This window comes from Onychostruthus taczanowskii, unplaced genomic scaffold, assembly GCF_017590055.1.
Source record: "Onychostruthus taczanowskii isolate IOZ18803 unplaced genomic scaffold, ASM1759005v1 scaffold1, whole genome shotgun sequence".
Lineage (NCBI taxonomy): Eukaryota > Metazoa > Chordata > Aves > Passeriformes > Passeridae > Onychostruthus > Onychostruthus taczanowskii.
The window spans coordinates 34427518-34453203 of NW_024496525.1; the positions used below are offsets into that span (position 1 = coordinate 34427518).

General features: G+C 38.5%; 1 protein-coding gene across 3 annotated transcripts in view; it reads left to right on the forward strand.

Annotated features, from left to right (window-relative positions):
- Positions 1-25686, forward strand: part of PPP2R5E (protein phosphatase 2 regulatory subunit B'epsilon) — a 70636-nt gene that overhangs the window by 32676 nt on the left and 12274 nt on the right. For all 3 annotated transcript variants that reach the window (XM_041415918.1, XM_041415831.1, XM_041416001.1), the window contains exons 3-5: positions 8376-8572; positions 20842-20943; positions 23544-23636. In XM_041415918.1, coding sequence (XP_041271852.1) covers positions 8376-8572; positions 20842-20943; positions 23544-23636 — 392 coding nt within the window. The remainder of the gene's footprint in view (positions 1-8375; positions 8573-20841; positions 20944-23543; positions 23637-25686) is intronic.

The following is a 25686-nucleotide window of genomic DNA, read 5'->3' on the forward strand; positions in this document are numbered from 1 at the left end:
GAGAGTCGGTGTTTCTATTGATGTTTTGGGTTCCAGTGCTTTGTTGAGAACTTTGGAATGGATCTAAGATGGCAGGTCCTAGAGACCAGCAATTAAAAATACACTAAAAAGCACCCTGAAGAACTGTTAGAGATTTTAAATGAAATGGTGATTTCCATGGAGCACTAAGCTACCATTGTGCAGCTTTGCTCTGTATCGGATGTTTGAGAAATCCCTTGGAAAACGAGGTGGCTTTGTTTATGTGCTGTTCCTGCCTCTGGGCTTTGGGATGTCATTTAGGGTAGAGGAGCTGAGCACGTAGGTAAGTTCAGCTTACTTTGCATTTGCTCTACTGTAGCTTTTGCTATTCAAATGTCTACAGAAAAACCTGACTTTAATTCTGGTGTGCAGCTCCTCCTGGTAAGGGCTGAAAGGATCTGGTGCAGGGCTCTGCTACTGGAGGCATTACCAGCTAGAGCTGAGCAAAGGTGGAAGGAATAACACTTAATGACTAATCCTGGAGCCTCACCAGCTGCAAGGATTTCCCATGAAGAGTCAGTCTTGTGTTTGTAACCAAGCACGGTGCTAAAATTCAGGAGATCTGAGTTTGTGGGTATTTTGATTCTTACATTGAGGATGTTCTAGCAGCTCAGGGAATTGCAAAGCATGAGCTGAGTGTACTGTGTTTTAGTGTTGTCTCCCAGGTTTGGCTTTTTTTATACATATGGCTAAATTAAGAGGTTAGTGTCAGAAAAAAAACAGAAGCAATAAATCACCCAAGAAACAAACAGAAAACCAAAGGGAAAGATGCTTATGTTTATATACATGTAGAATTTAGGAAAGAAACAGAGGGGATTGTTTTGTGTTTTTTTCTTTTTTCTTTTAATAAAGAACATTTGCAATCTTTTTACCCCCCTTCTCGGAGAAGACATTGAAAAGTAACAATTTAATGTGTCATGTGTAATGCTGGATGGTATTGGGCAGAAAGTGTGTGGCAAAGGTATCCTGATAACTTCTTCACTACCTCAGGTCAGTGTTTTCAAGCGGCAGGACAGACATTGGCACCAGCTGTCCCTGGTGACTGTTCAGCCAGCTCAGTGACTTCAGCTGAGTGAAGGGTAGCTTGTACTTTGAAAGTGCAATTCAGTAAAAAACCTACTTAAAACAACTGGCATGAGCTTTCTGAGCCAGTGTAAAAGAAACTTGAGTCAGTCCAAGAAACTGGCCACAGTAACTCTTAAGAGTTTCAGCAAAGTATTTTTGTCTTCTTTTGAAACTTTATGCTGTGTGTTCAGTTTAGAGAATTGAAATAATATTTTTCTATATTTTTGCCAGGCTTCTTGCTTTGCTTGAAAAAAGAGAAATTACTAATAAATGTTTTTGAAATGTTAGTTAAAACTGGGTGGGGGAGAGAGCAAAAGCAACCTACAAAACTTTGGATCAGCCTGGGGCTAAAATGTAAGTGTTAATTTGATGTCTAGGCAAACTCACCCCAAGTAATGTAATTGGATATATTAAAGATGTCAGAGTGTCAAGAACCTCCAGATATGTGGCTGCTTAATCAAATCCAGCCCCTAACTTCTAACTCCCTTGTTCTTGTTTTGCTTAACCACTTTGAGCCACTAGGTTTTTTTTTTCCTTTTAAAATATTCTACTTTCATTGTGTACATATTCTCTAAACATTTTTTTTCCTCCATCTTCCAAGTCTCCTGCTCTACCTCATTCTCTGTCTCTTGGTCTTTTAATAATTTATGTTGTTTCCCTGCCTTCTTTAGCTTCCCTGTGTCTACCCTCCTCATAATATTCACAGCCTCTTTGCTTTTCTTCCGTCTCTGCTGGAATTTTTTGGTACACTCATCTACTTGCTGTTTTTCCATCAGTTTTGCCCTGAAATCTTGTCATTTGAATCCTTTTCCTTCTCTTTCCCCTTCTTTGGCCTGGATCATTTTTGGCTTGAATGGACTTGCATGTAGAACAGGTAATCGTTGACTGTCTTGGGGTTATGTCTAAACTCATCCCAGCTCTTGAAGAACTAATGGGGAAATGTTGAAAATGTTGTCAGCTTACCTAAAAACCAAGGTATTGCTACTTGATTATGAAGAGACACGGTTCTGATAATGTACAGACCAAATATCTCGTGAGTCTATTTTTGTGGGCCAGCGGTTGGTGTACCAAAATACCCTGGCAGTCCTGTCTTCCATTAATTGCTCAGGAATTCTCACTATCCACCATGTATTTCCTTGATTCCATATCATTATCTGAGATGTCTGATGAAACTGTTTCATAACAGATTGCTCCTGTAGGTCAGTGATGAGTGAGAGCACCCAAACTTGTAAATACTCAGGTCACTTGGAGTCTCTGCTTACTTGAGGGCACACATCATCAATGCCAGTTTGCACTAATACCGACCTTTTGCAGTCAGTATTCATGGAATAATGTTTGTTATGGCTCATGAATAGCTTTGACAACCAGGCTTGTGGTCTTTGTTCACTTCCAAGTTGTAAGAAGTTCACAGCACAGACATCATTGGTGAGAATGGACAAGTGTTGGTCACAGGTTAAGGAACCATAGCCCAAAGAAGGCCTTTCCTTGAAACTTGACTGCTGCGGCTTTAGATTGAGCTGGATGAAAATTAGAGAAATTAAATTATTGCTTGCACCGTGCCTGCTGTGGAAATAGGCAAAAGGTTCAACTGAAGCTTCATAAAGTGTAAAAGTGTAATTTTGAAAAATATGGTTTATTAAATTATTTTTATTGTCAATTTCTAGCCCTTCATCCATGTATTAGTCTGTTGAGGTACCACATATGTGAGTAAAGGCAGAATTTTTATTAATATATCTACAATATATCTATATTACAAAATTTGGGCAGTTTATATGACTAAGAATACATCTGTTAAGGAGTACCCTGTGTTGTTTGTGATGCTGCCCCATCTGCACTCAAGGCACTCAAATGATATGTTAGGTCTGCACTGAGTTTATGATACCCACCCCAGTAAGTGATGTTTGTTGAATATCTCTGAAATGATTGGGGAGTGTTATAAGAAGCGGAGGCATTTGTGGATCCAGGATCACTGTGGAACTACCCAGGAGACTCCCACTTGGTGAGAATTTGCTCAGTTTGAGTCAGGGCAAATTTATGGCCAGGGAAATAATACTCAATTTTGTGACAGATTAGCTGAAGAGGCAGTGATTATCAGGAAATTGGTGGATTATGTCCTGTATTGCATTTATAATCATGCAGTTTGAATGTGCTGGAAATGGTATGGTAATGTTGTGCTTTTGCTTTCTGAGTGTTTTCACTCAGGAAAGTCAGCTTGAGTTTGTCCCACTGTATTTATTGCTGTGTGAATAATTGTACTGGTTAGATTTTACATATTTGGAACAGAGTGCCTAACTGCTGCCCTGCCTGTATAATTATTAAGTCTAGAGAATAGGTTGGGAAAACAGCTTTGAGAAAAGCACCTCTTATAAATGAATGATTACTGACTTGGCAAAGCATTCATAATATTGACAGCCAGTTAGGAAATTAAATCAATGCAATCAGGATAGTGATTATTTTTCTCAAGAAGTGTTTGTGTAAGAAAAAGAGGGCAAACATTTGTGCTTCCTGGAATGTTAGGACCAATATTCTGCTGTGAAAAGTGACCTATAGACATGGGGTTGTTCTGTATTTCAGGACTGTAAGTTAGGGAAAGCTCTGAGCTGGGTGTTGCTAGACCTTCTGTTGAAGTCAGCTTCTCAAAGAAAACAAAAGGCTTTCAGATTCAAATTTGTCAGTTTTATTGGAATGAAGACTAGAAAGGTAACTTCTTCCATAATAAAATCTTCATAGTGATTTGTGAGGTGTAGCAGAGTTCTGTGCACCACTGCCCCCTTTGTGCAGGTAGGTCTTGATGCAGTATTTGGTTGTATTTAATGTGATTTGGTGAGTGGCAGCACAGTGGGGGCTGTTTAGGGTTTGGAAGATTTTTTTTGTCACAAGGAGATTTTGCTTAAGTAGAAAAAGAATTGTGCTAGGTTTACATAGTAACTGGAAGATACGAAAATTGAAGAAGAGTTAAGAAATTATTTTGCTTTTAAGTCAAAGGGAAAGTTGAATTTTTACAACTTAATTGAGAGGAAATCTCAGAGGCGGAGTGAATACAGAGATCTCAGATGCTGGGACATTTTAAGGAAGTTCTTAAAATTAATGTGAATAAAAATGTTACTATTAGTCTCTCTCCCCCATTTTGGACTTACTTTGGTGTTAGTATGTTTTTCTTATTTTTTGTGTTTAATATGGTGTTTACTTTTGCCATCATACAAGAAGATGATGCCAATTCTCTATGCAAATGTCATCTTAAAGCTAATGAATACCAGTAATGTATATACTGGAAGCAATACTTATTCTGAGAGCATTTTGATTTTAATGATTCATAAATGTTCTGATAGTGCATATGTGGGTGAAGGGTAACTTGTGTGATCATCCTCTAGTTCTGCTTAATACTTCATGTGTAATCTGCATATTTGTCTTGTTTCATCCTGATTTTTACTGCCCTGTGTCTGCAGTCCCATGGCTTTTCCTCACAGTTGTCATGCTGCTTTGAGCAGCTCAATCCCTTCTTACACCTTCACTTCTTCCCAGCGTTTTATCCTTCATTGCAAAATGAGGGGCGGGAGGGAACTGATCCAGGTTCTCCCCCATCTGGTTGTTCACTTGCCAGGGAAAGGAGAGCCAGAGCTCACTTCCCTGGATGCAGTTTCTCTGGTGCATAGTTTGTTTCCTATAATCCACAATGAGTTACTTGTAAATGACTTTAATTAAAACATGAATGTAGTATAAACGTTAATATGTTTTTATAGATGTTAGAGACTTGCAATAAAAGTGTGCCATCAGATTGTTATGTCTTCAGTTGATAAAAGGATGCAGAAGGCAGAGACTGATGAGAAGGGATGGGCTGGTTGGATTAGGATTATTTTGGGAAAAGGCTATTAAGAGAGAAACAGAATTGCTTTAGCCATTTTAGTATTTCAGCCCTTGCAGTAAAAAGTGTTGGTCCATGTCTAAAAAATATTATAGCACTTTCTGTCAGTTTTTCTGATAACTTTATAAAACCTTGACTTTAAAGCTCTGATTCTGTCTTGATAATCAGCATTCAGATGTACTAGTGCATGCTTTCACTAAGCCGATTTCCTTTGAGTCTGTGAATACTCACTGTATTTCAAAAGCTCTGAACAGTTTTAAATGGCTGAAGAGAAAACTGACAAGCCTGAAAATTAAATTGTAGCAAAGACCTGAAAATGAGGAGAGTTCTCACAGTCACCCAAACAGAAATTTATCTTGCTTTAAATTTTGATTTTAATAAATGTATACTCCTCTGTGTATTTGACATAAATCACACATGCCACTTAATAGTGTCACTTTAATTTTACTTTGTAGGTTATTAAAGTGTTAGGTGTATTTACACAGATTTATTAGAGCAGTTGCTCAATTTTCTGTTCTTTTATGTGAAAGTAGATACAATGGTAATATTGCAGGTTATTAAATTTTGGGACCTAAATGTGTTGGCTCTGTGTTAGCATGGGAATAAAATTCATTGAAAGCTCTAAGTATCTGCTGGGAAGAAAAGGGTTTGCTGTCTTTCCTCAGCCAGCTGTGAACATCTGTAAGGAACTGTGTGTTTCATTCCAAGCTGCTGCCTTAAGGAGTTCAGGAGTTCTGCTGTGGGGTCTGTAGGTATGTGCCCCAAATACCAGAAAAAGAATCCCCCACCCCAGAATCTCAAACCAGCTAATGCCATGGTCTGTGTGGGATGGCTGGGAACATGGAATACTCATTTTATTTATTTGTACCACCCTTTTCTTGGCTTAGGACCCCCTAATTTTTCAAGTATATTTACTCTCACATACTTCCCATGTTTCCAAGTACAAAAAAAGCTCTGGCGTTAGGTGTTACCCTGTTCCCAAGGCACCCCCAAATTTCCAGGAACATTGAGAAAAATTACTGAGTGAAACTTCTTAGAATTGTATTCCCTGGCAGGTCAACTTGCTTAATAAAGAAAAGCAGATATGACCAGAACAATTGGTTTGTGGGATTATATTCTGTGGGGTATTGAGGTTTTTTTGTTGTTTGTTTGGAGGTTTTTTGGTTGGCTGTGGTTTGGTTTTTCTTAGCTTCTCCTATGGTTCATATGGCCTGTTGATGTAGTCAGACTGGCATGAATTTCATGAAGGGTTTTAGAGTGGTTTTTCTTGAGAAGAATGTAATTATATTTTTTGTTTTGTTCCCACACCTCCAGATACTTAACTGGAGAAAGAAAAAGAAAACAAACTTTTATGACTTACTTTAATGCTTTAGTAATTTTAAAATTTTTATTTAGTATGAACCCTGCTTAAAATGACTGTAATCTTGAGTCATATATATGAGTCTGGTTTTAACTTGTGCTGAATTGTATTCTAATGGATTCCACTTGATTTCAGCCTGTTTAACTATAATGTCCTTGTTGGTCAAAATAAACATGTAAAAGTCATGTAGAACAGTGCAACCAAAACCCCATTATGGTCATGTAGCAACATAGATTGTATTGATATCTTTGAAATATTTTCAAGGTCTGTGGTAGCTTATAGGTATGATAAAGAACAAAGAGTGTAAGTTTTTAAAGTGACCAGTTGCACTTTATTTTTTTTTTTTTTCAGCCTGTGTATAAGGCTGTCTTTGGAAGAAATATTTCATCATTTAACTGTTGCCTACTTGTTTATAACAGTGAATCCTGAAGTCCATTTATCTCTCTGTTATTTGAAGGCAGGTAGTCAAGAGAGCAGTCACAGAGCTCTGCTTCCCCAGGCCCTTTATGTCCTGTAGGGCTGTAACCTTAGAAAGGTCGTGTATAGAAATGATCTTTTTTGTTGTGGGTGAAGGCTAATGAGTTTCTCTGTGTCCTTGGCTCATCTTACGTTTCAGCTCTGCCTCCTCTGAGATGTTTGAATGTGTGAGAGAGACCTGACCAGTGGAATGGCTTCAGGGTTCCTGGTTTTGGGACCTTCAGTATTCCAGGGGTGTTTGTGGAGGATTCTTCTCCCATGTAGATTGCCTGTTGAATCCTGTCACTACTTCAGTACTGTAAACAAAAACAGGTTGAACAAACTGTTGCATCTTTACTTGTACTGAAAAACCATGTTTATTCTTTTTAGTGTTTAAGCACTGGTTTTAATTAAGTTGAAGCACTTTGTTTAAGCAAAATAGATTTGTGGTACTTAAGCCTTAAAACTACTTAAAAGTACCATACAATTACTAACACCTCCCAGCATTTGCCAGGTATTCCTTACTATGACTTATTCTTGTGTCAGCAATGAGAAGTTCCATCTTAGATTGGCCTTTTAGAAGTTTTAAGGTTTCCAGGTTTTAAGAAATAAGCATAAATTCTTTACTATTAAAGCTTTTTTAAAGTGTGATCAGGAAGGTCAACCAGTGGATTTTGGTGCTGAGGCAGGCATTGGTGCCTTAAATGAAACCAGGTAGTTCAAAGGAAGTGAAGTGCTCCCCAGTCTGAGGACAGACCTTCAGAGTAAAAATGTGGATTTCATCTCTGCAACTTTCTGCTATTGCTATCCTCTTGTGTACATGAACATTGGATAAATGAAGCTGCCTCTGTATTGTTTTGATGCATTTGGTAAAGTAAACAACAACTAAGAAGTTGACATTCCTTTTATTATTATATTAAGTCTCTTCATTTGCTGTGAATTAAGAAAACAGCAAAAGTAGTGAGTTCTGCTTACTTTATTGGTCAAGCACATATTGTTTTTTGTGAAAATGTTCCTATTGATGCATGTTATGTGTTCACAGTACAGCAAAAAGGTCCTCACTGTATTTCAGTGAAATTGATTTTGCCATGGGAAGTGTCAGTGTGGGGATAATTATTGAAACTCAAAACTTGTTTATGGAATTATGGTCTTGCTGTGTATTCATATATATGTATTCATGTATATTCATACAGGGTTAAAAATGATGTGGTGTTTTTAGAAATACAAATTAATCAAGCTTGATGTGTTTGACAGTTCTTTCATCCTTCTTTGGAGTTGAGTTAATGATGGTAAATGCCAGCCTCCAGTCAAAGTAGTTGTTTATTGTAAAATAAAGTCTTGAGTGCTGGTGTTTCCATTTCTACTTCAACCTGGACTTTCTTGGTGAACTTTATTTTCCTCATAGCAGTTGATGATTAAATTCCTTCTACAATATGTTCAAGATCTCAAACACACAATAGCAATACAGTTCCTGTAAGTGGTTCATTTGTTAATCTGAGCTCTGTTTTACAATAATTGTATGAATGCTGCTTTCCTTTGAAATTGATCTTCAAAAAGAAATCCTGTTTTGTATAAGATGCCAGACTCACAAAGATTTCCTTTCTTGTTTCATAGACGTTCCATCTTCAGAGCAGCCTGAACTGTTCCTAAAGAAACTTCAACAGTGCTGTGTCATTTTTGACTTCATGGACACGCTTTCAGACCTTAAAATGAAAGAATACAAGCGCTCCACTCTTAATGAACTGGTGGACTACATTACAATAAGCAGAGGCTGTTTGACAGAGCAGACTTATCCTGAAGTAGTTAGAATGGTGAGTTCTTTCTTTCTCATGATCTCTTTTTAAATCCACTTCCAACTTCCAGTTACACATTGTGGGCGAAATTGAACCCTGGAGTAGGTGGATTAAATGATGCCTTTGGCTTGGATTTGCTAATGGGCATTGCTTGGGGATAATTCTCCAAAGACAAAAAAAATTTGTATTTTTAATGAAAGAGTATGGTTATTATAGTGTCACAAGTGTATGAAAGGAAACTTGGATTGTTTCTTGATAGAGAAAGCCAGCAGCCATTAAATCAGAGTCCCTCATGTTTCCTCCAATCTATCTTCCCTCTCCTCCCAGTATAAATAATGGAATAATTTTTGCAAGTTTTTTATCTATCTTTGAACTGTCTCCAAGTTCTTGGGTGTCTGCTTTAGGTGGAGATACCTTTAAGTATGCATGGATAATAATTTTAAAATAATAAATGCTAAAAAATCTTGTATAGGATTGTTGTGACAATTTCCTGGTTGGGTTATGTGGATTCATTGCAGGTGCTGTTAGACTGAGCAAGATTGCTCAACTATAAAGCCATACCTTGTATGTATAAATTGTTTAAATAATAGTGTTTTCATTGTAAAAATGGAAACAGTACCAGATGCTGTGAAGAATGTTCATTGCAACTGGCAAAATCAATCACTGCTTTAAAGTGTTTGTTCTGTGCTACTGAACAGAACCCTTATAACCTGTTCTCTAAATGAGAAAGCAGTTAATTAAGTATAGATTTGATCTTGACAGTTTCCTAACAGTACTATGTGATTGTGGAATCCACTGGCTCTGTGCTGCAAGAAGAAAAACATGAATAGTTTTTGCATTGCATTGTGTGTGCTCCTTGCTTCTTTTCTGACACACAGATACATGCTGTGTTGCTTGTCTGTAACACTTAAAAATAGCTGTAAATTGTGACAGAACCATCAAGCAGTTAATCTTGAAGGAAAACCAGAATTAAGCGTTTATGAAAAAAATCTTAATATGGTTTCTTTGTGTGTATGCATTGCCAGAAAGCCTATAATTATGAGATCAGATTCTTTCCCTTCTCCCTCACCCTCTCCTGCCCCTTTCTGCACTGGACCAGTCTTGTGAATGAACTGCTTGCTGTGTTATTTCTTCAGAATGTGAACTCAAGCACCATTCAAATACCAGGCAGAATACAGAATAATTTTTTTTGCTCAATTTTTCTGCTGGTGCTGCACTGTAGTATCTAAATGGTTTGCAAATGTTAGTTTAATCTAATGTGTACCCCTTGTGATGAACAAAGTATATCACACCCTTTGCCTAGAAAGGATATTGATACACAGATAACTTCAATAAAATGGGGGTCTTTTTCTGTGTGTAGCAAATGCCTCTAAACTCATCCCCTCAGAGAATTTGGTAATTTTTTTAGCATTTCTGTTACTGAGGTTCTGTTCTTGGGTTGATGCTGGTTATAGTTGTTTACTGCAGCAACATCGCTTGAATAAAAACTCTGCAAGTTAGTGTTGCCTTAGCTCGGGCCCCAGGAAGCAAGAAGAATTTGATTTGTAATTGTTTATGAGGTTCAATTTGAATAATAAATAATAGTCTGTGAAACAATGTGATCTTGAACAGTAAAGTTAAACCCCTTTGGTATCGTGTCCTACTGTCCCTGCAGTCACTTGTATTGATTCACACAACAGTTTTTAACTTAAGGAAATTATGTGTTGCCTAAAGAGTTTGAAAAGCATGGTTTTGAATAATTTCCTTAAATATAGTCTGTATCTACAATATGGAGGAGTTATTGGAAATAAAGTTACAGCCTGAACATTTCCAGTGGATTTCATAGACATTTACTAATGGTGCTTTAAAAATTACAGTTTCACCTTAGATCCTTTTTGATAGAAATCTGTTCTCTCATCTTTTCCTTTCATTGCATCATGCCCTTCTTCATTCTGCTTTCTCCTACTTTGCATTTGTGGTGCTGAACCCAGGCTGTTTCCTCTTCAGTGCTGGGATACTGGAGCAGGGAAGGACTGTGAATATTCTTATGTCCTGTGTCTGGCTACCCAGTGGCCCCTAACTGCCCAAACCTGATTTTTTTTTACAAGTTAAAAGATGCCTAAATATTTAAGGAAGTGAGCATGATTTTTTCTTAAAGTACTTCTTGAGAAATTTTTAGTAAATGTAATTTTAAATGGTAATTTAGATTTTTGGATTAAACTCTAGCCTGCAACAGCCGCCTGAGCTTTGGTGAAGGTGTAAGCAGTTGAAAGCTGGGCTCCCTGATTGTGCCTGTCACAACCAGTAGTGTTTTGGCTGCTTGTCCTGCTGGAAAACCACTTTGGTGGTTGTATTCCATGGGAGCAGGCTGCAGTGCTGTGATACTGAATTTTTGTGAGTGAGCCCATAGCAGATGCATGAATGATTCCTGTCCGTGGTCCCAATGAATGCTGTTGCAGTGTTTCTGCTAAACCACATCACCAGGGCTTTTGAGGTTTGCAGGTATTTTGGTTTTTGTAGATGGACTGTCTGGTAAAAATGTTGTTTTTTCCTGCTGGTCTTTGCCTATGAAAGCAAGACTTCTTCACCACTTCGAGAACAGTTACACAGACCCTAGAAGGAAGGGTAGTTCTTCCAATATGATACAGAGTTAGTTTTCAGCACATACTGCCTAGTGAAGAGATGGCATTAATCACTTTGTACTGAAGCACTGTTTTTTGGTATAACTTATTCTTTGCAGTAAGTACATGTTCTTGTTTCAGGCAGTTTTGTGCCCATAATCATACACTGAGACAGATTTAAATGTGCACAGTTGACTTCATGAGTGCAGCTTACCCCCTTCATGTGCTTTTGGGGATTTTCACCCAAGTCTCCAGCTGGGTTCACAAGGGAGCTGTCATGATAGTGAAGAAAACAGCAGTATCTATGTCCTGACCAAATTAGCATCCCCACTGCCTGCCTGCCACAATTGTCATGGGAGTGTTTTCATTGAAAGAGCAGGATCTTAAAACTGATCAAAAACGAAGCCCAGTTGTTCTGTGTCCCTTCGAAAGATCTCTACCCTGTTATGTTTAATGTTTATGAATCTGAGAATTAATACTTTCTGCTTATCTGTTTGGGCTACTGTGATTAGAGGTGAAGGGAAAAAAAAGTTATTTTCTGAGTTTTAACGTCATCCAGGAGCAGGAAAAAAAGTGTACCAGTCTAAAACTGGTAATTTTAAAGCTACTAATATTCATAGAGAAGGATTAATAGCTGAAGTGTTTTCTATTCTAAAATGTTCAAAAAAGTTATTTCTGTGGAAGAGACTTCTTTTGTTTTAAGGTTTTGTAATGTATGTGTATGTTAATGATCTCTGTTAGTGACCCAAAAGGTGTTCGGCTCTAGACATACTAGGCTAGGAGAAGGTTGCCATTAGAATTCTTTGGAAGAGCTAAGATTTTTAGTTGCTTCTCAAATATAAGGGTTTGAAAAAGTCATTTGTAGCAGCCAGATAACTTATAGATGTTTCTCATGCCAACCATCTAAAATTTATGCCATTAAAAGCTTTATCCATGCTTGTAACATCACATGTTTTCATTTTCTTCTCTTGAGCATGTGATATGATGTTGTATATAGCTAAATGTGAAACCACTTGGCTGTTTGTCAACCTGTGTGCAAATCTGCCTCCTTAAGCCACTCTCTATAGCTTGATACAGTGTGTGGCATGTTACTTGTTATTCAAAAACGTAGAATAAAACAGAATCTCCTAATGACCAGCAAAGCAAGTTGCAGAGGCCTCATCCATGTCATCAGTATCAGTTGGTGGGGAGAACAATTGGGAATTATGGTAATGGCCATGAGCTGAACAGATTTATTCAGGAGGGGATTGCTCAGTGTGCTTCCCCTGCAGTTTGATGTGTTGTTCAGAAGGGCAGATGATATTCTTTAGAATTAGGCAAGTCTTAGGAAAAATGGCCTTGCCAATTAAGCCACACTCTGCTAAGAAGGAAATGCCAGTAATAGGACTTTATGAGACAATAATTGGACACTTAATCTAAAATTTATTCCTGTCTGAGCAAATTGTGGAGGCTTAAACTAATGATACTGATTTTTGCTGGTAGATTAAGCAGTGGTAGTTGAAGGAAATAAATGTTTGTTTTTATCTGTGGTATCCTGAAGAGTCTATGTGTAGAGCTGTTTGTATTTTATGGATGTTAAGATAGAGATGGAGGAAACTGATCTATTTCATTTAAAAAATGGATGAAAAAACTGACAAGCTGTTAAACTGAGAAGTCTGGATGAATCTCTTTCTTTGTTGGTGAGATTCACCAGCTCTCCTTTCTCTCAGCTCTCCTACTTGCTTCTTTAGAACTGTAGACCCTGGCCCTGACGTTTACACATCAGTGTGTGTTTGCCAGCCCACAGAGGATGGCTAATGAAACTCTCCTCAGATACATCTTTTAGAATGCAGTAGTGATACTTTGTTCTCTTTTCTAAGTGCTGAAATGCCTCTGGGTTCCCATTGTCATCTTTATCTTTTCTGTAATGGCAAATTGAGTAAAATAAGACAGTAATTTCAGTACAGCCCAAGTGAAACATCATAGGGGATGTCATGTGGTGTAGAAGCTGTGTTAAGCAACACAGGGAAAGAAACTTGGTTAAATCAATACCCAAATAAACACAAAAAATGCATTTTAAAGGTCAGATTCTGGTTTGGGTTTGTTTTTCTTTTTTTCCCCTCTCTCTCTTCTTTCTACTGACATAAATCTAAAGAGATTGCATTTGTTTTTACTGCAGGTTTGTCTCAACAGATGTGAGGGCAGAGTCTGTTCAGGAGTTTGTTTGTGACAGACCCGTTAAACATAAAGAATATCTTGCTAAGCCATGATTTTTTTAGTATGTTGAGGAACCTATTTTTAGGAAGTGTTCTAGCTGTTAGACTTCATAGGCATGATGGTTTTTATATTTTCTATAGCTTTAGCTGTGTCTTGTGACTAAGTATGACATCTTCAGAGTTTCTGTATTAAAATGTTCTTGGATGGAGATTTTTCTGCAGGCCCACCTATATTCAGTCTTACCTTTCTGATTTAACAAAAAACACGTGTATGTTCCTGTTGCTTCTTGCATTAGATTTCAAAATATAATACTGGATGTCATTTTGAGTTTAAGGGAAATTAGTGAAATCATATACTCTCACAAGAATTGACAAGTCAAATCCCTTCCTAATGGGAATTTTATACAAGTTCAGGAATTCTGTAATACATTAGGAATTAATCTTGAACTTAACTTGACTCAGTGGAAGTAGAACAGATTTTGAAGCCATCTGAAATGCTGTAAGGAAAATGCAATGTCCTTTGATTTTTCCCCCCCCCCCCCCCCCCAAAATGTTTTTTTGATTAAAAATTGTCATGTAGGTGCAGCCATAATGGAACAAACATGCTATTGTTAAAAATTAAAAAAAACCCCAAAAAATGCATAAGGATCACATAATATTTTAAATTCTGTTCTTCTTTCTTTAATGTAAGGGTTATCAATTCTGTAGAAGCAAGAAAAGAATCTAACTTTGATTTCTTTTGTGCATTATTTCAAAATACTTTTGTTAGATGTTTTTGTTATTCACATTCTTTATACACCTAGCTTGTATTAAATGTACAATGCTTATTAAAAGATGAGGCTCTGATGTTTTGTGCCCTTCTCAAAAAAACAGTTGGAGGCAGCTCCTCTTGCAGCAGTTGTCCCTAATAATTTTTCTGGACAGTCTGTAGTTACATTTACCCATATCTGTTATTGCTGTGGTTGGTTACATGGGCCTTGCATCTGTCAGGCTTTATCTGCATAACAGTGCAGTGACTAGGTCTGAAGCAAAGAAATAAACTGGAAAAATACTTTCTTGTTCAAGAAGCACTTGAGATTTATTTATTTAATTAATTACTTAAAGGACCTTTACATCCCCACACCCTCTTTTGGCTGTGTCATCCTCTTAAGTACCTTTAAAGCATTTTGTCTACAGACAAGCACAGTGTTAATCTGCTTCCGAGGGATTGTTTTCCTGAGTTTTGAATTGTATGTTTTGTTCTTTAGTTTGGAGTGCAGGACAGCATGAGTTTTGTAATGCTGTCTAGAGTTCAAGTTCATTCATTGGCAGGCTTTCACTTATCTCCTGCCTGCTCTGGAGGTGAGTGGCTCTTTCTGCTGGTACTGTGCTTGTATTTGGCCAAGATACTTAGCTACTGCTATGATTTTTCAGACTGTATTATAGAATTACCTTGGCACACATTAAATAAATAATTCTTCCATTGAATCATCTGAAAACTTAGTTACAGGGAGATAGTGATGAATGGGGTTGCTGGTAGGGTACCCAGATATAGCTTGGGTCTAGGTGACCTAGAGTGGAATTGCAGAGCTCCAGTTCCCAGCAGGGAGGAGGTTGTACCCAGGGCTGCTGCCTGGGCTGGGGGCTGAGCTAACACTGCTAATTCAGATCCAGAATGTCATAATCCACCTTGGTTCTTGTTAGGGTGAACAAGATTAGAGCAAGGGAGTGTGGTTTTAAACTGGAAAGGGAGAGCAAATGGTAATGGTTTGAATTTGGAAAGGGACAGGGACTGATGACATGTTAGGATGAAATTCTTCACTATTAGGTTGGTGAGCCACTGGCACAGGTTGTCCAGAGAAGCTGTGGCTGCCTCATCCCTGCAACTGTTTAAGGCCAGGTTGGATGAGGCTTGGAGCAATCTGGTCTAGTGGAAAAGTGTCTCTGCCTGTGGCAGGGCAGATTGGAATTAGATGACCTGTAAGGTCCCTTCCAAACCAAACCGTTCTGTGGTTCTAGGAGAAGTTTCAGGGTTTGTAAATTGGGTTTCTTTTGGGCAAATCATCCCCTGCAGGAGTATAGCTACTGCTTTTTTCAGTGCAAGATATCACTAGAAAGCAGCTCCTCCCTCTAAAAACACATGGTGTGGACGTTGCACCTGAGCTCCAGCTGTTTTGTCCTACAAACTTGTTCCTGTTGTAGTTCTGCCAAGAGAAGCATTGCCCAAGGATGTCAGGTTTGCTGCTTCCTCATCTGTGTGGATGGAAGCTGCTACCACCACTGAATGGTAGGGTGGTAGGCTAACAAGTTTAGGAGCCCTGATCCAGAGCTAAATTCTTCCAGGTTATTGATTGAATTTTTAGAAGACTTAAAGGTCAAGGGAAAATGAGAAGAACTGTTTTCCCCCCAGCCTGTGATCTGGATTGTTGACTGTTCACAGTTCAATGTAGTTCATTTTGATGCAGCCAAGTCAAAAGTAATGCTTCTGGGCAAAAGAAGGCACATAATATTAAGCCCTGAAAGACTGTATTCAGGCAAGCAGTGGTGCAGAAAAGAACCTGAGCATTGTGGATTGCTTATCATGAGTATCTTAATATGAATTTCTGGTACGCTGCACTGTTCAAAGAAGTGAATGTCGATAAATTAATATGACAACAACATGCAGGAAAAAAGAGGGACATGGTCTGGCTTTTTATATACCCCAGTGCACTTGTGCACAGGTGGGAGGTCAAAGGAAGGAAGTAAAAATAATCACAGGATTAAAAACAAACAGAGAAACCAACAACTGCCTGGGTTTAGGAGCTTTGTTTTTCCATTTAACGACACAGAGGTTGAGAGTTGTCATGTCTATATAAAAATACCTATCTATAGATAGACACACACTGCATATGCAAATATGTGTACAGGTGTAAAAGAGATCTGGTGGTTTAACAAGAACCAGCAGGGTACCAGGAAGATTCAACCTTGAGATCAGAAACAGTGCTGTAGCTAAATTAGTAGTGAAACTTTAGGAAAAGAGAGCTGGTGGAACAGTTTATATTCTTTTAAGATAAAATTAGGTACTACATTTTGTAAGATGTTCTTTAGTCAAACTTCTGGGAACAATTCAGTGGTTTTATAGAGAGATTATAGCTGAGTGACTGCAGTAGTTGCTTCAGGCTCTAGAATATGTAAATCTGTAAATGATACTAAAAAACTCCACTTATGCAGATACATTTCAGAAGGACAAGTCCAGTGGCTTTTCCAGGGGCCAGTGTTGTCTCCAGGTTAGCATGGCTTCATGTTATGACTTAATTGCATTTTATTGCTTCTCTATGTTATTATTATGCACAGCAGTTTAAACATTGTGAGCAGAGATACTGGGTTTCAATTTTATATGTACATGGGGTTTATTTGGATGATTCCACATATTTTTAATTGAAGAACAGGTGTTCCCTGTAAGGTAAATGGGTATCCTCTTACCCTGGTTTTATATAGAGAATACATTAAACTTTGCTGTGTGTGATTATTTTCATTTCAGCTTTCATTCAGGAAGACTATTACTGATAAAAATCTTTGTTTCAAACAGCACAGAATAGAAGTGCTCAGCTGCAATTCAATTTGTGAAGTGTTTCTGTTACAGTGTTGTCACTTTTATAGCACTCCCCTGAGGGGCAAAGAGAGGACTTCTCAAAACATGAATTTTGAATTCAGACTTTAGCCTCTTACTACCTTATTTTCTAAAAGTTAATTCAAATATAAATGTGGTGATAAAGATTTCTTGAAGCTTAATGCTTTTTCCTGTATATTCCTAATTTTGTGGTTGTGCATTGCCAGGTACCAGCTATCAGATCTGTTCTGGATCTTGCATGGAAATTGCAGCTCACTCTCTGGGGGGTTACAGAGCAGCCTTCCCTGTCTTGTTTGTTTTTAACAAATTGACATTGACTTGTAATTGCTTGGGAGAGTTTTTGTCTTGTGTATGGTTGGAGTTAGGTGTTAGATCAGATCTGAAGAACAAATTCTTTATTAAGAGGGCAGATGAAGCACTGGCACAGGTTGCCCAGAGAAGCTGTGATTGCCCTATCCCTGGAAGTGTTCAAAGCCAGGCTGGATGGGGCTTGCAGCAGCCTGGTCTAATAGGTGGCATCCCTGCCCAGGCAGGGTGTTGGAACGAGATGACCTTAAAGGTCCCTTCCAACCCAAACCACTCCATGATTCTGTGACTTGTGCCTGACACACTGACACAGAGCTCAGAGGTTTCTGTGCGTCTCCAGTCTGGAAATCTGTGACTTGAACATTTCCACTTAGGTCTGGGATGTTTTTGATTCTGTGCCAATGGGTAGATTTAAGTGCTTGTTAAGTTGGTTTCTGGCACTTGGGTGTTGAGAATCTCTGTGGTGGACTTTGTACACTCAGTGAGGTGTGTGCTTCTGAAAGGTACAGCCATGGAGAAGAGGGTGCAGGTTTTTTGAGGACAGAGAGGGGACATCTGTCTTGATACAACTTTGTAGAATATTTGAGTTCTGGTTTGCCTTCCAAAAGGATCATCTGGGCTTGGAGGCGTTCCTAATCAGTGGCAGACGGAAGTCAGTATTGATCCATAGTCATTTGCGTTGGCTTTGGGACAGAAATCACTGGGGAGTGTGTATGCAGGCTGGCAGGGATGTCCTCTGGCTTGATGATCCAAGAAAGGTCAGGAGAGAAATGGTTCAGCTATCCAGCTGAAGGAGTTTTGGCATGCTGCTTGGGCCCAGGGATAAATTCTAAATAGCTGCCTTATGCCTATCTGAGAAAAAGTCTTTCCAGATCTGATGTAGTGCATTCCTGTGTTATGTGGTGGCTGTCAGGGTCTCCACCGTACAGCTGGGCAGTTCATGCATGGAAGGACTTGTTGCCTGCATTCTCCCTTGGAGGCTTATAAACATTAACCACCCAGAGGCTACTGATTTAGATAAGCATGCTATAAATTGACACTGCATGTAAATGAGCTATCGTGCTGTGTTGTGGTGATGAATGTAACTGTAATGGCACACATTATCTCCTGAAGTTGTGATAACGTGGGGAAATCACTTAAAGATAACCTGTTCTGTCTGTTCTCCTCAGGAGAATATCTGCATTTTGGCTCCACATAGCTTATCTTTACTCCTGATGCAAAGCAGAAAATTAAAGAGAGCAAACTGCATGCTAGGACCATATTCTAGCCTGAATTGCATTTATTCCTTCATGTTAATTTTCTTATGCAAAAACCCTGCTTTTGAGTTGCCTTGAGACTGGCATTTTTTAATAGGCACTCTCCAGAGATCATACTAATTTTGTCCAAAGCTCAAGATCCAGGTGTCTGTGCTGGAACTTAGCTAATTGTTGCTGAACCTCTCATACTTCTGTCATGCTGGTAAGGCCCTGGCACTAACTGCTTGAGGCTTGGTTTGGCTTAATTTGAGTCTTGCAGGAATTTGTCTTTGTTTAGCTCTTCATTCTGAAAGTATGTACTTTCCCTTGCAGGTTTTGCTTGTGCCATAATTCAGTATTTGTTCCAGTTTCTAAACAAAACAGCTGATGAGTGATCTGTAGGTACAAGTTTTAATAATACGTGTATAGTTAAATTTGCGGAAAATTTTCTTGTTTCAAATGAAATTTAAAGCAGAAAGGGAAAAAAAAAGCTACCTTTGGTTTTCTTAGTTTCTTATTTTGATCCAAATCCTGAGAGAGCTGGAATTTTTGACTGTGAAGCATTAACAAAAAATGCTTGAGTAAGTATTTTAGAATCCCAAATGTTTGGATACAATGTACATTTCCCACTTTTTACTTAAAAATATTTTCTGCTGTCTGCCTTCTTTTGTGTTGTACCATAGAAACACTGTCTTGCTAATTGTGATCACTCTTCTCCTCTCCCTGCATTTTCATATCAGGGATAGTAGAAGGAGGAGCTCAGGAATCCTTGAGGAAGACAAACTGTAATGTGTGTATTCCTGGAATAGTTATTTGACCTCTCATGAGTTTAGAAATGTCTATTCACGAAGGGGCTCTTGAGGAAAGTGAATGAGTTGGGGAAGAGGCTGGAGAAAGGAGGTAAAGATCTTCTCCTAGTGAATGCTGGCAGTCACTCCGCTGCTGTGGGCACAGGGCAGGAGGAGCTCAGTACCCATCCGCACAGGCTGCAGGAAGAGCCGAGTCTCTCCAGGCTGAAAGCAGTGCTGAGCTCCTGTAGAGCCTGCAGGACTGGAACTGCAGTGGCACACACCCTCTTGTGGCAGGAAGGGACAAGTCCCAGCACAAACCAGTGTGGCCTCTTGTTTTCTGTGCTCGCTGGTTTGCCTTGCTCACTCTTCTGTGTTCAGTCAGTATCCCTCACTGGGTGCACCACGTGTGCTTTCCTGCACTTGCCTCTTTCATTTTTCTGTTTCTGCAGTGCCTGAATCTGTTCTGTTTGTCTTGCAAATTCTAAAACTTCACCCTATTTAAATCTGGTTTTATCAGTATTTGGCTTCTATTTAAACTGTGGACTTTAAAGTGCCCTTTCTCACTAAGTTGCCAACATACTGAAAATACTCCTTACAGACTAAAACATTTAGTTTTAGTCTGTAAGGACTAAAAAACCTGGAAAAATAAACAAGGATGCTGAAGAACATACTAGTTTTGTGTCTTAAATAGCTTAGTTTGTCTGAACTACTATGAAGGGGTCACGTATAGATTAGGGGATAACATGCTGCTTTTCCCAGCTGTTTGATTAACCAGCTTAAGGATGGGTCAAATGCGCAGGAGCAGAGCAAAGAAGGCACATCATCACCTTCCAAGTGCAGAGGGGCCCTACAGCATGCTTGTAGTTATCAGATTTGCTGCATAATAAGCTGTACGCTCCATTCAGCACTCTAATTAACCCAGGAAAGCTCTCTGGCTCAGTCTTTGCTGATAGCATGAACCTCACAAAGCCAGGCAGTCTCACCAAAGTACCTCTAAATAAGATTAAGCAAAGCGAGCCAGCCATGAAATAAAATGTAGGCTAAATGTCAAGCAAATACCATTATTTGCTTTCATTTAGTACCAAGTTCTGTAGTTGGCATGAGGTGTCCAAGCATTTAATGTGTGAGTAGCACTGGCAACTCCTAACAAGTGCTGACAGATGAGACCTTAATCATTAATGTTTCTCTGTACAGACAAAAATAACCAAATGCTGTATGACAACACTTATAAACACGAGTGGATGGTATTTCCTACAAGTCTTAAGCAGTTCTGGCTCCCACTGGTGCCCATCAGGATTGGGAATTACGTGCTGGTGGGCTCCTCTGGAACATGGTGGCAGACTGGGTAATGCTGGGATATCAAAGGAAAGGAGAAAAGCCAAGGCTGGTGGCAGGTTTGTAAAGTGACAGGTTCCTTAGCCCTGTGCTGTTGGTAAAGATCCTTTTCAGGCAGCAGGAAAAAGAAACAGTGTTTAAGTGATGGAGGATGGAGCAGGTACAGACATACAGAGTCCTGAAATCTATTACCTGTTTGCAGAATGGATTTCATCCTCCTTTCTTTGCCTTTTCAGGTATCTTGCAATATCTTCAGAACTCTCCCACCTAGTGACAGCAATGAATTTGATCCAGAAGAGGATGAGCCCACCTTGGAGGCATCGTGGCCGCACTTACAGGTTTTTGATTATTTACCTCAGAAGAAATTCTTGTCATTGTTTAGTGTATCTAATAATTTTCTCAGCTGTTTTTTAAAACCTGTGAATCAGAACTAGTCTGTGAGACACTAACATTTATTAATACTGTTTATGATTCTAATATAGTACCTGCAGAGAAGGGAGAGAACTTTGTGATATTTGCAAAATGTTAAAGCTTTCTTTCAAAATTATATTGATGGTGTCCCTCATTTTCCTGTTTTCCTTCACTGATTTAAAAATTGTTTTGCTTTCCCAACTGCTTTGATGCACAAGTATTTTTCAACAACTGCACCTAGAGCATTGTGAGGATGACACTGCTGGCAGTTTTGCTTTATTGAGAGTGGTTAATATTCATAGGAAAGTGCACAGGTGTTGGCAGCTGATCAGAAAAATGAATGAGAAGCTGCATCCCTATCTAAGTCCTCCTTCCCTTCCTCGAGTCAAGGTTTGCTCCCAGGTGTTTGGAGCAGGATTCAGGCTCACTGAGTAGCATCCCTTCCTCTGAATTTCAGTTGTCAGAACAAGGGATTTTGAGACCCCCATGTGGAATAACACTTCATCCAGGGCTGGAGTTACTAGCAGAAGAAAATTGTGGACCTGTTGGAATGGGTCCAGAGAGGAGGGTGCAAAGATGATCAGAGGGCTGTAGCACCTGTCCTGTGAGCACAGGCTGAGAGAGCAGGGGTTGTTCATCCTGGAGAAGAGAAGGCTCCAGGGAAATCTCATTGCAACCTTCCCGTACTTGAAAGGGAGCTTATAAAAAAACAAGGGAGAGAGTGGCTTTTTACATGGTCAGATAGTGATAGGACAAGGAGAGATTCAGATTACACTTTAATAAGAAGCTCTTGACTTGTGAGGGCCTGGCACAGTTTGCCCAGAGAAGCTGTGGCTGCCCCATCTCTGGGAGTGTTGAAGGCCAGGTTGGATGAGCAGCCTGGTCTTGGGAAAGGTGTCCTGCCCATGGCAGGGGGTGTGAAATGAGGTGATCTTTAAAGTCCTTTTCACCCCAAATCATTCCATCGTTCTGTGATTTTGAATGAACATAAACTAAACTGGAGAAAACACCATTGATACTAATGCAATAGATTCTTTTATAGAAAATATAGATGAAGATCCTGTGTGTGTTAGTCAGGATAATGACTCACACTACTGGTAAATTTGCAGGAAGCTTGCTTGAGTAACAGTTTGTGGAGCTTGGGAGTTCTTGTGAGCAAAGAAGCAGAGTTGATCTCAGCCTGAAATGAGGATTTTATTTTACAGTTGCATGCACAATCCTGTGAGCAGTTTTTTTCACTCTTTTGTGCTCTCTAATTCAGAATCTGTTGAAATGTAGGTTCATCCCTCATTTATATTTATATTTCACAAAAAAATAAGAATCTTCAAAACTTCAAGGCAGCTCTGAGGAGCTGTGCCTGCCTGGAAAAACAGCACATTCAGTGACACTGGTGCTGTAGTTCAAAATGTCATTACTTGCATGGAAATTATGGAGTTTCTTATCCAGTAGATGACTTAGCATTGTCAAGAAGAAACTCACCAAAGTATTTGTGAAAAGTCAATGGAATTGGTTTCCTGATGATTTAATGTTGGTGTTATGTAAGCTGTCACTTTTCCCACAACTTACTTCTAAACCTCTCTCCTTCTTTTTGATTTCCTCTTGCTTCCTTTGAGAAGTCAGAGAACACTGTTAGAAAGTACCAGCAGCAGTTTTGCAGCATATTTCTGTCATGGAAAAGTTTAAAATGATTTTAAAATGTAATTTTTAAGCTTCCTTTCTCCTTTCGGTATCAATATTCATACTCACTAAAGACAAAAAGAGAAGAGTTTTCAGTGGGTGCTCTTTATGAAAAGGTTCTGCAAAGAGAATGGCTGGCTGGTAGCTCATTATCAGTGACAGATCAGAGCTGCTCTTATGAGGCCACAGCAGTCTCTGTTTCACTTGACTTCCTTGTTCCCTGGTTTTTATACTCTTCTTTTTTCTGCACTAAATGAAAAGTCTTGCTGTCCCACTGAAGAGTTTAGGTAGGGATGGAATTGCATGAAAATAAGCAGATTTTCTCCAGCCCTGAGGCTAATCTTTACAATAAGTTAGGAACTTCTGAATAAATTCTGGTTTGTATTCTTCTTCTGTGTTTCAAGTTGTACTAGAACACTACTCCAAGCAGTTTCTAATCTAATTTAAATATTTCCAACTGTTTCACCAGCCCCTTCAGAATTGTAATGTCTGTATTTGATGTGACTTCAGCAGTTCAGAGGGCAGTTTAAATGTGCTTCCCAATTACTCTGGGAAGCTTTACAAGACGATAACAAGCATTACAAGATGGCAGTGCCTGTTCTTGGTGATGAAATGTCTTTGACTGGAGTTAAATAAGCAGAGGCAGCTTAAAAAGCTCATGTAATTAATTTTAACTAAAAGGTGGCAATTCGATAAAGGAGAAAAATATTTTCCATTTTTTTTAACCCTTTGTACTGGGGAAAAATAAGCATTTAATCTTCTAACAAAATAATTTAGGGAAATCCAAAAAATATAAAGAGTAATCAAGTAATAAACTAAACCCATGTTTTTTTTACTTTTTCTTTTGCAGCTTGTATATGAGTTTTTCATACGATTTTTGGAAAGCCAAGAATTTCAGCCCAGCATTGCCAAAAAGTACATAGATCAGAAATTTGTATTGCAGGTAAGCTGGTGTGTTTTCTTTAAGGCTTAGTGCTGCTTTTGGGAAAAAAAAATTCCTTTAAAAATTCAGTTTAGAATTTGAAAGTATAACTTCATTTGCAACAGAAAAAGGCAAAACCAGCATCTACAATGAAAGTTTTCAATCTATGGGGGTAGTGGGAAAAGGTGTGTGTGTTTATATGTCAGTCTCTGTTACTATAGATATATAAAATAGATGGTTTGGATCCAGTTTCAATACCTCAGTCAAAATATTTGAATTACTTAAAGAGCTGAAACAGTAACTGTTGAAAAATTAAAAGTTTGCTACCAGGTAGTCTCAAAATGTTCTTTCTGTATAAAGAGACTACCTGAACACCACTTTTAATGTATCTTAGTATTGTTTATACATTTGTTTTCTGGCATAAGCCAAGACAGACCACAGATGCATTTTTTTGGTCTTCAGATTTGAGAACAGGCCTGTCTTGGTTTTGTTTTCCCTTCGTGAGTTTTTGTGTAGCTGCAAAGTCAAAAATAACTTTGTGCTTGATGCTGTCTTTAGCTTGCTTTTGAAATCAGGGGACTTTAGAATGATTCCCATTTAGTTAGAAAATGGAGTTTCCTTGCAGGCTGACACTTGAATGAAAAAGCAACTAGAGTTGGCAGGAGATAATCAGCATTTCTGAAGACCTTTCTCTTGCCTCTTATCACTCCTGGAGCTTTTATTTTTCCCTGTTCTGCTCAGGCAATAAAAGTTGTGCTTTTATTGTTCATCTGTGTTGTTTGGATGAAGAATACCTGAAAAATGTAGTGAACAGAGCAATTTCTGTCCTTACTTTCAAAGTTTCAAAGAAGGGAATTCAGTTTCCTTCTCAGTATCACAAGACCTTCTTCATCTTACAAAAGCAATATAATTAAGTTTTTATTTTATCCATCTCCTAAACACGGGAGCATTTTTCATCTGGATCAAACCTCTGGTGGTTTCCTTTTTGTTCATCTCAGTACTGATTTGACAAGGAGGTGCACCAATGTGTTCATCGAGTACCTGGTGGAGATAAAAGAATATGCATGACAAATCACTCCTGACAGGTTTTTCCAGGCTGGTTTTAGTTTGATTAGATAGAGCAAGATTGCATTAGGATGAATGCATGTGCTCTCCTCCAAAATCTAGTAAAAATAATTCTTAGATGCTCCTGTTCTGTGCTGCTGAACTTGGTCATGACTGGCAACATCCCACTCACACCCTTTTAAGACATTCAAAACTGTCAGTTTGGCACAGGAGAATGGGTCTAAACCAAGGATTTATTATTTTTTTAATGTTGCTAGTTTTCATTAATTCTACTAAATGGAAGAATATTATCTACTGAAAGAGGGGAATATGAGATTTTATCAGAAAACATGATATGACAATTAAAGGTCAGAGGAGTTGTAAGGATTCCTATGTTCTTGCCATGGGGTTTGGTGATGCACATTTCTATATTGCTGTGCACAGTGTGTCAATTTAAAATTCACATTTTTCTATAGAAAGTTCTACTCAGACATATACATACACACACAAGCAAATAGTTATATTTCCATGTGTGCAAATACTTTGTGGTGAACTGTGGGAGCTGGAGTGTCCTTCCACTTCCCGTTGTGTTTGTTGTGTGTCAGGGGTAACTCCTGAGTATCTGCAGCTGAGGTCTCTTACTCAGGAAAGCAATTTGTGACTTAAGAACATCTAAAATTATTGTGTCTCATGACACTGACAACACAAATGGGACATTTGGAGTATTTGGAATCAGCTTTTTCTGAAAATTAATTTTTAAATTTCTTATTTAAAATTTTAATGAAGTGTTTCTTGGCAGTAAGGATGCCTGTATGAAAAAAAACCCATTAAAAAAAGCTGTTTTAATGGACTTTTAAAAAACTTTTTGCTTGTTTACTTGCTTTTTGCTTTTTTTTTTTTTTTTTAAGTATAGCTGTGTTTCTGGCTTTCAGCTGTATGTTTTTAAAAATACTGTATTTACCAGTGTAGCTATTCATTTCTAAAGCCTGCTTATGTACAGTTTGAAATGGTTGGCAGTGGTTGCTAA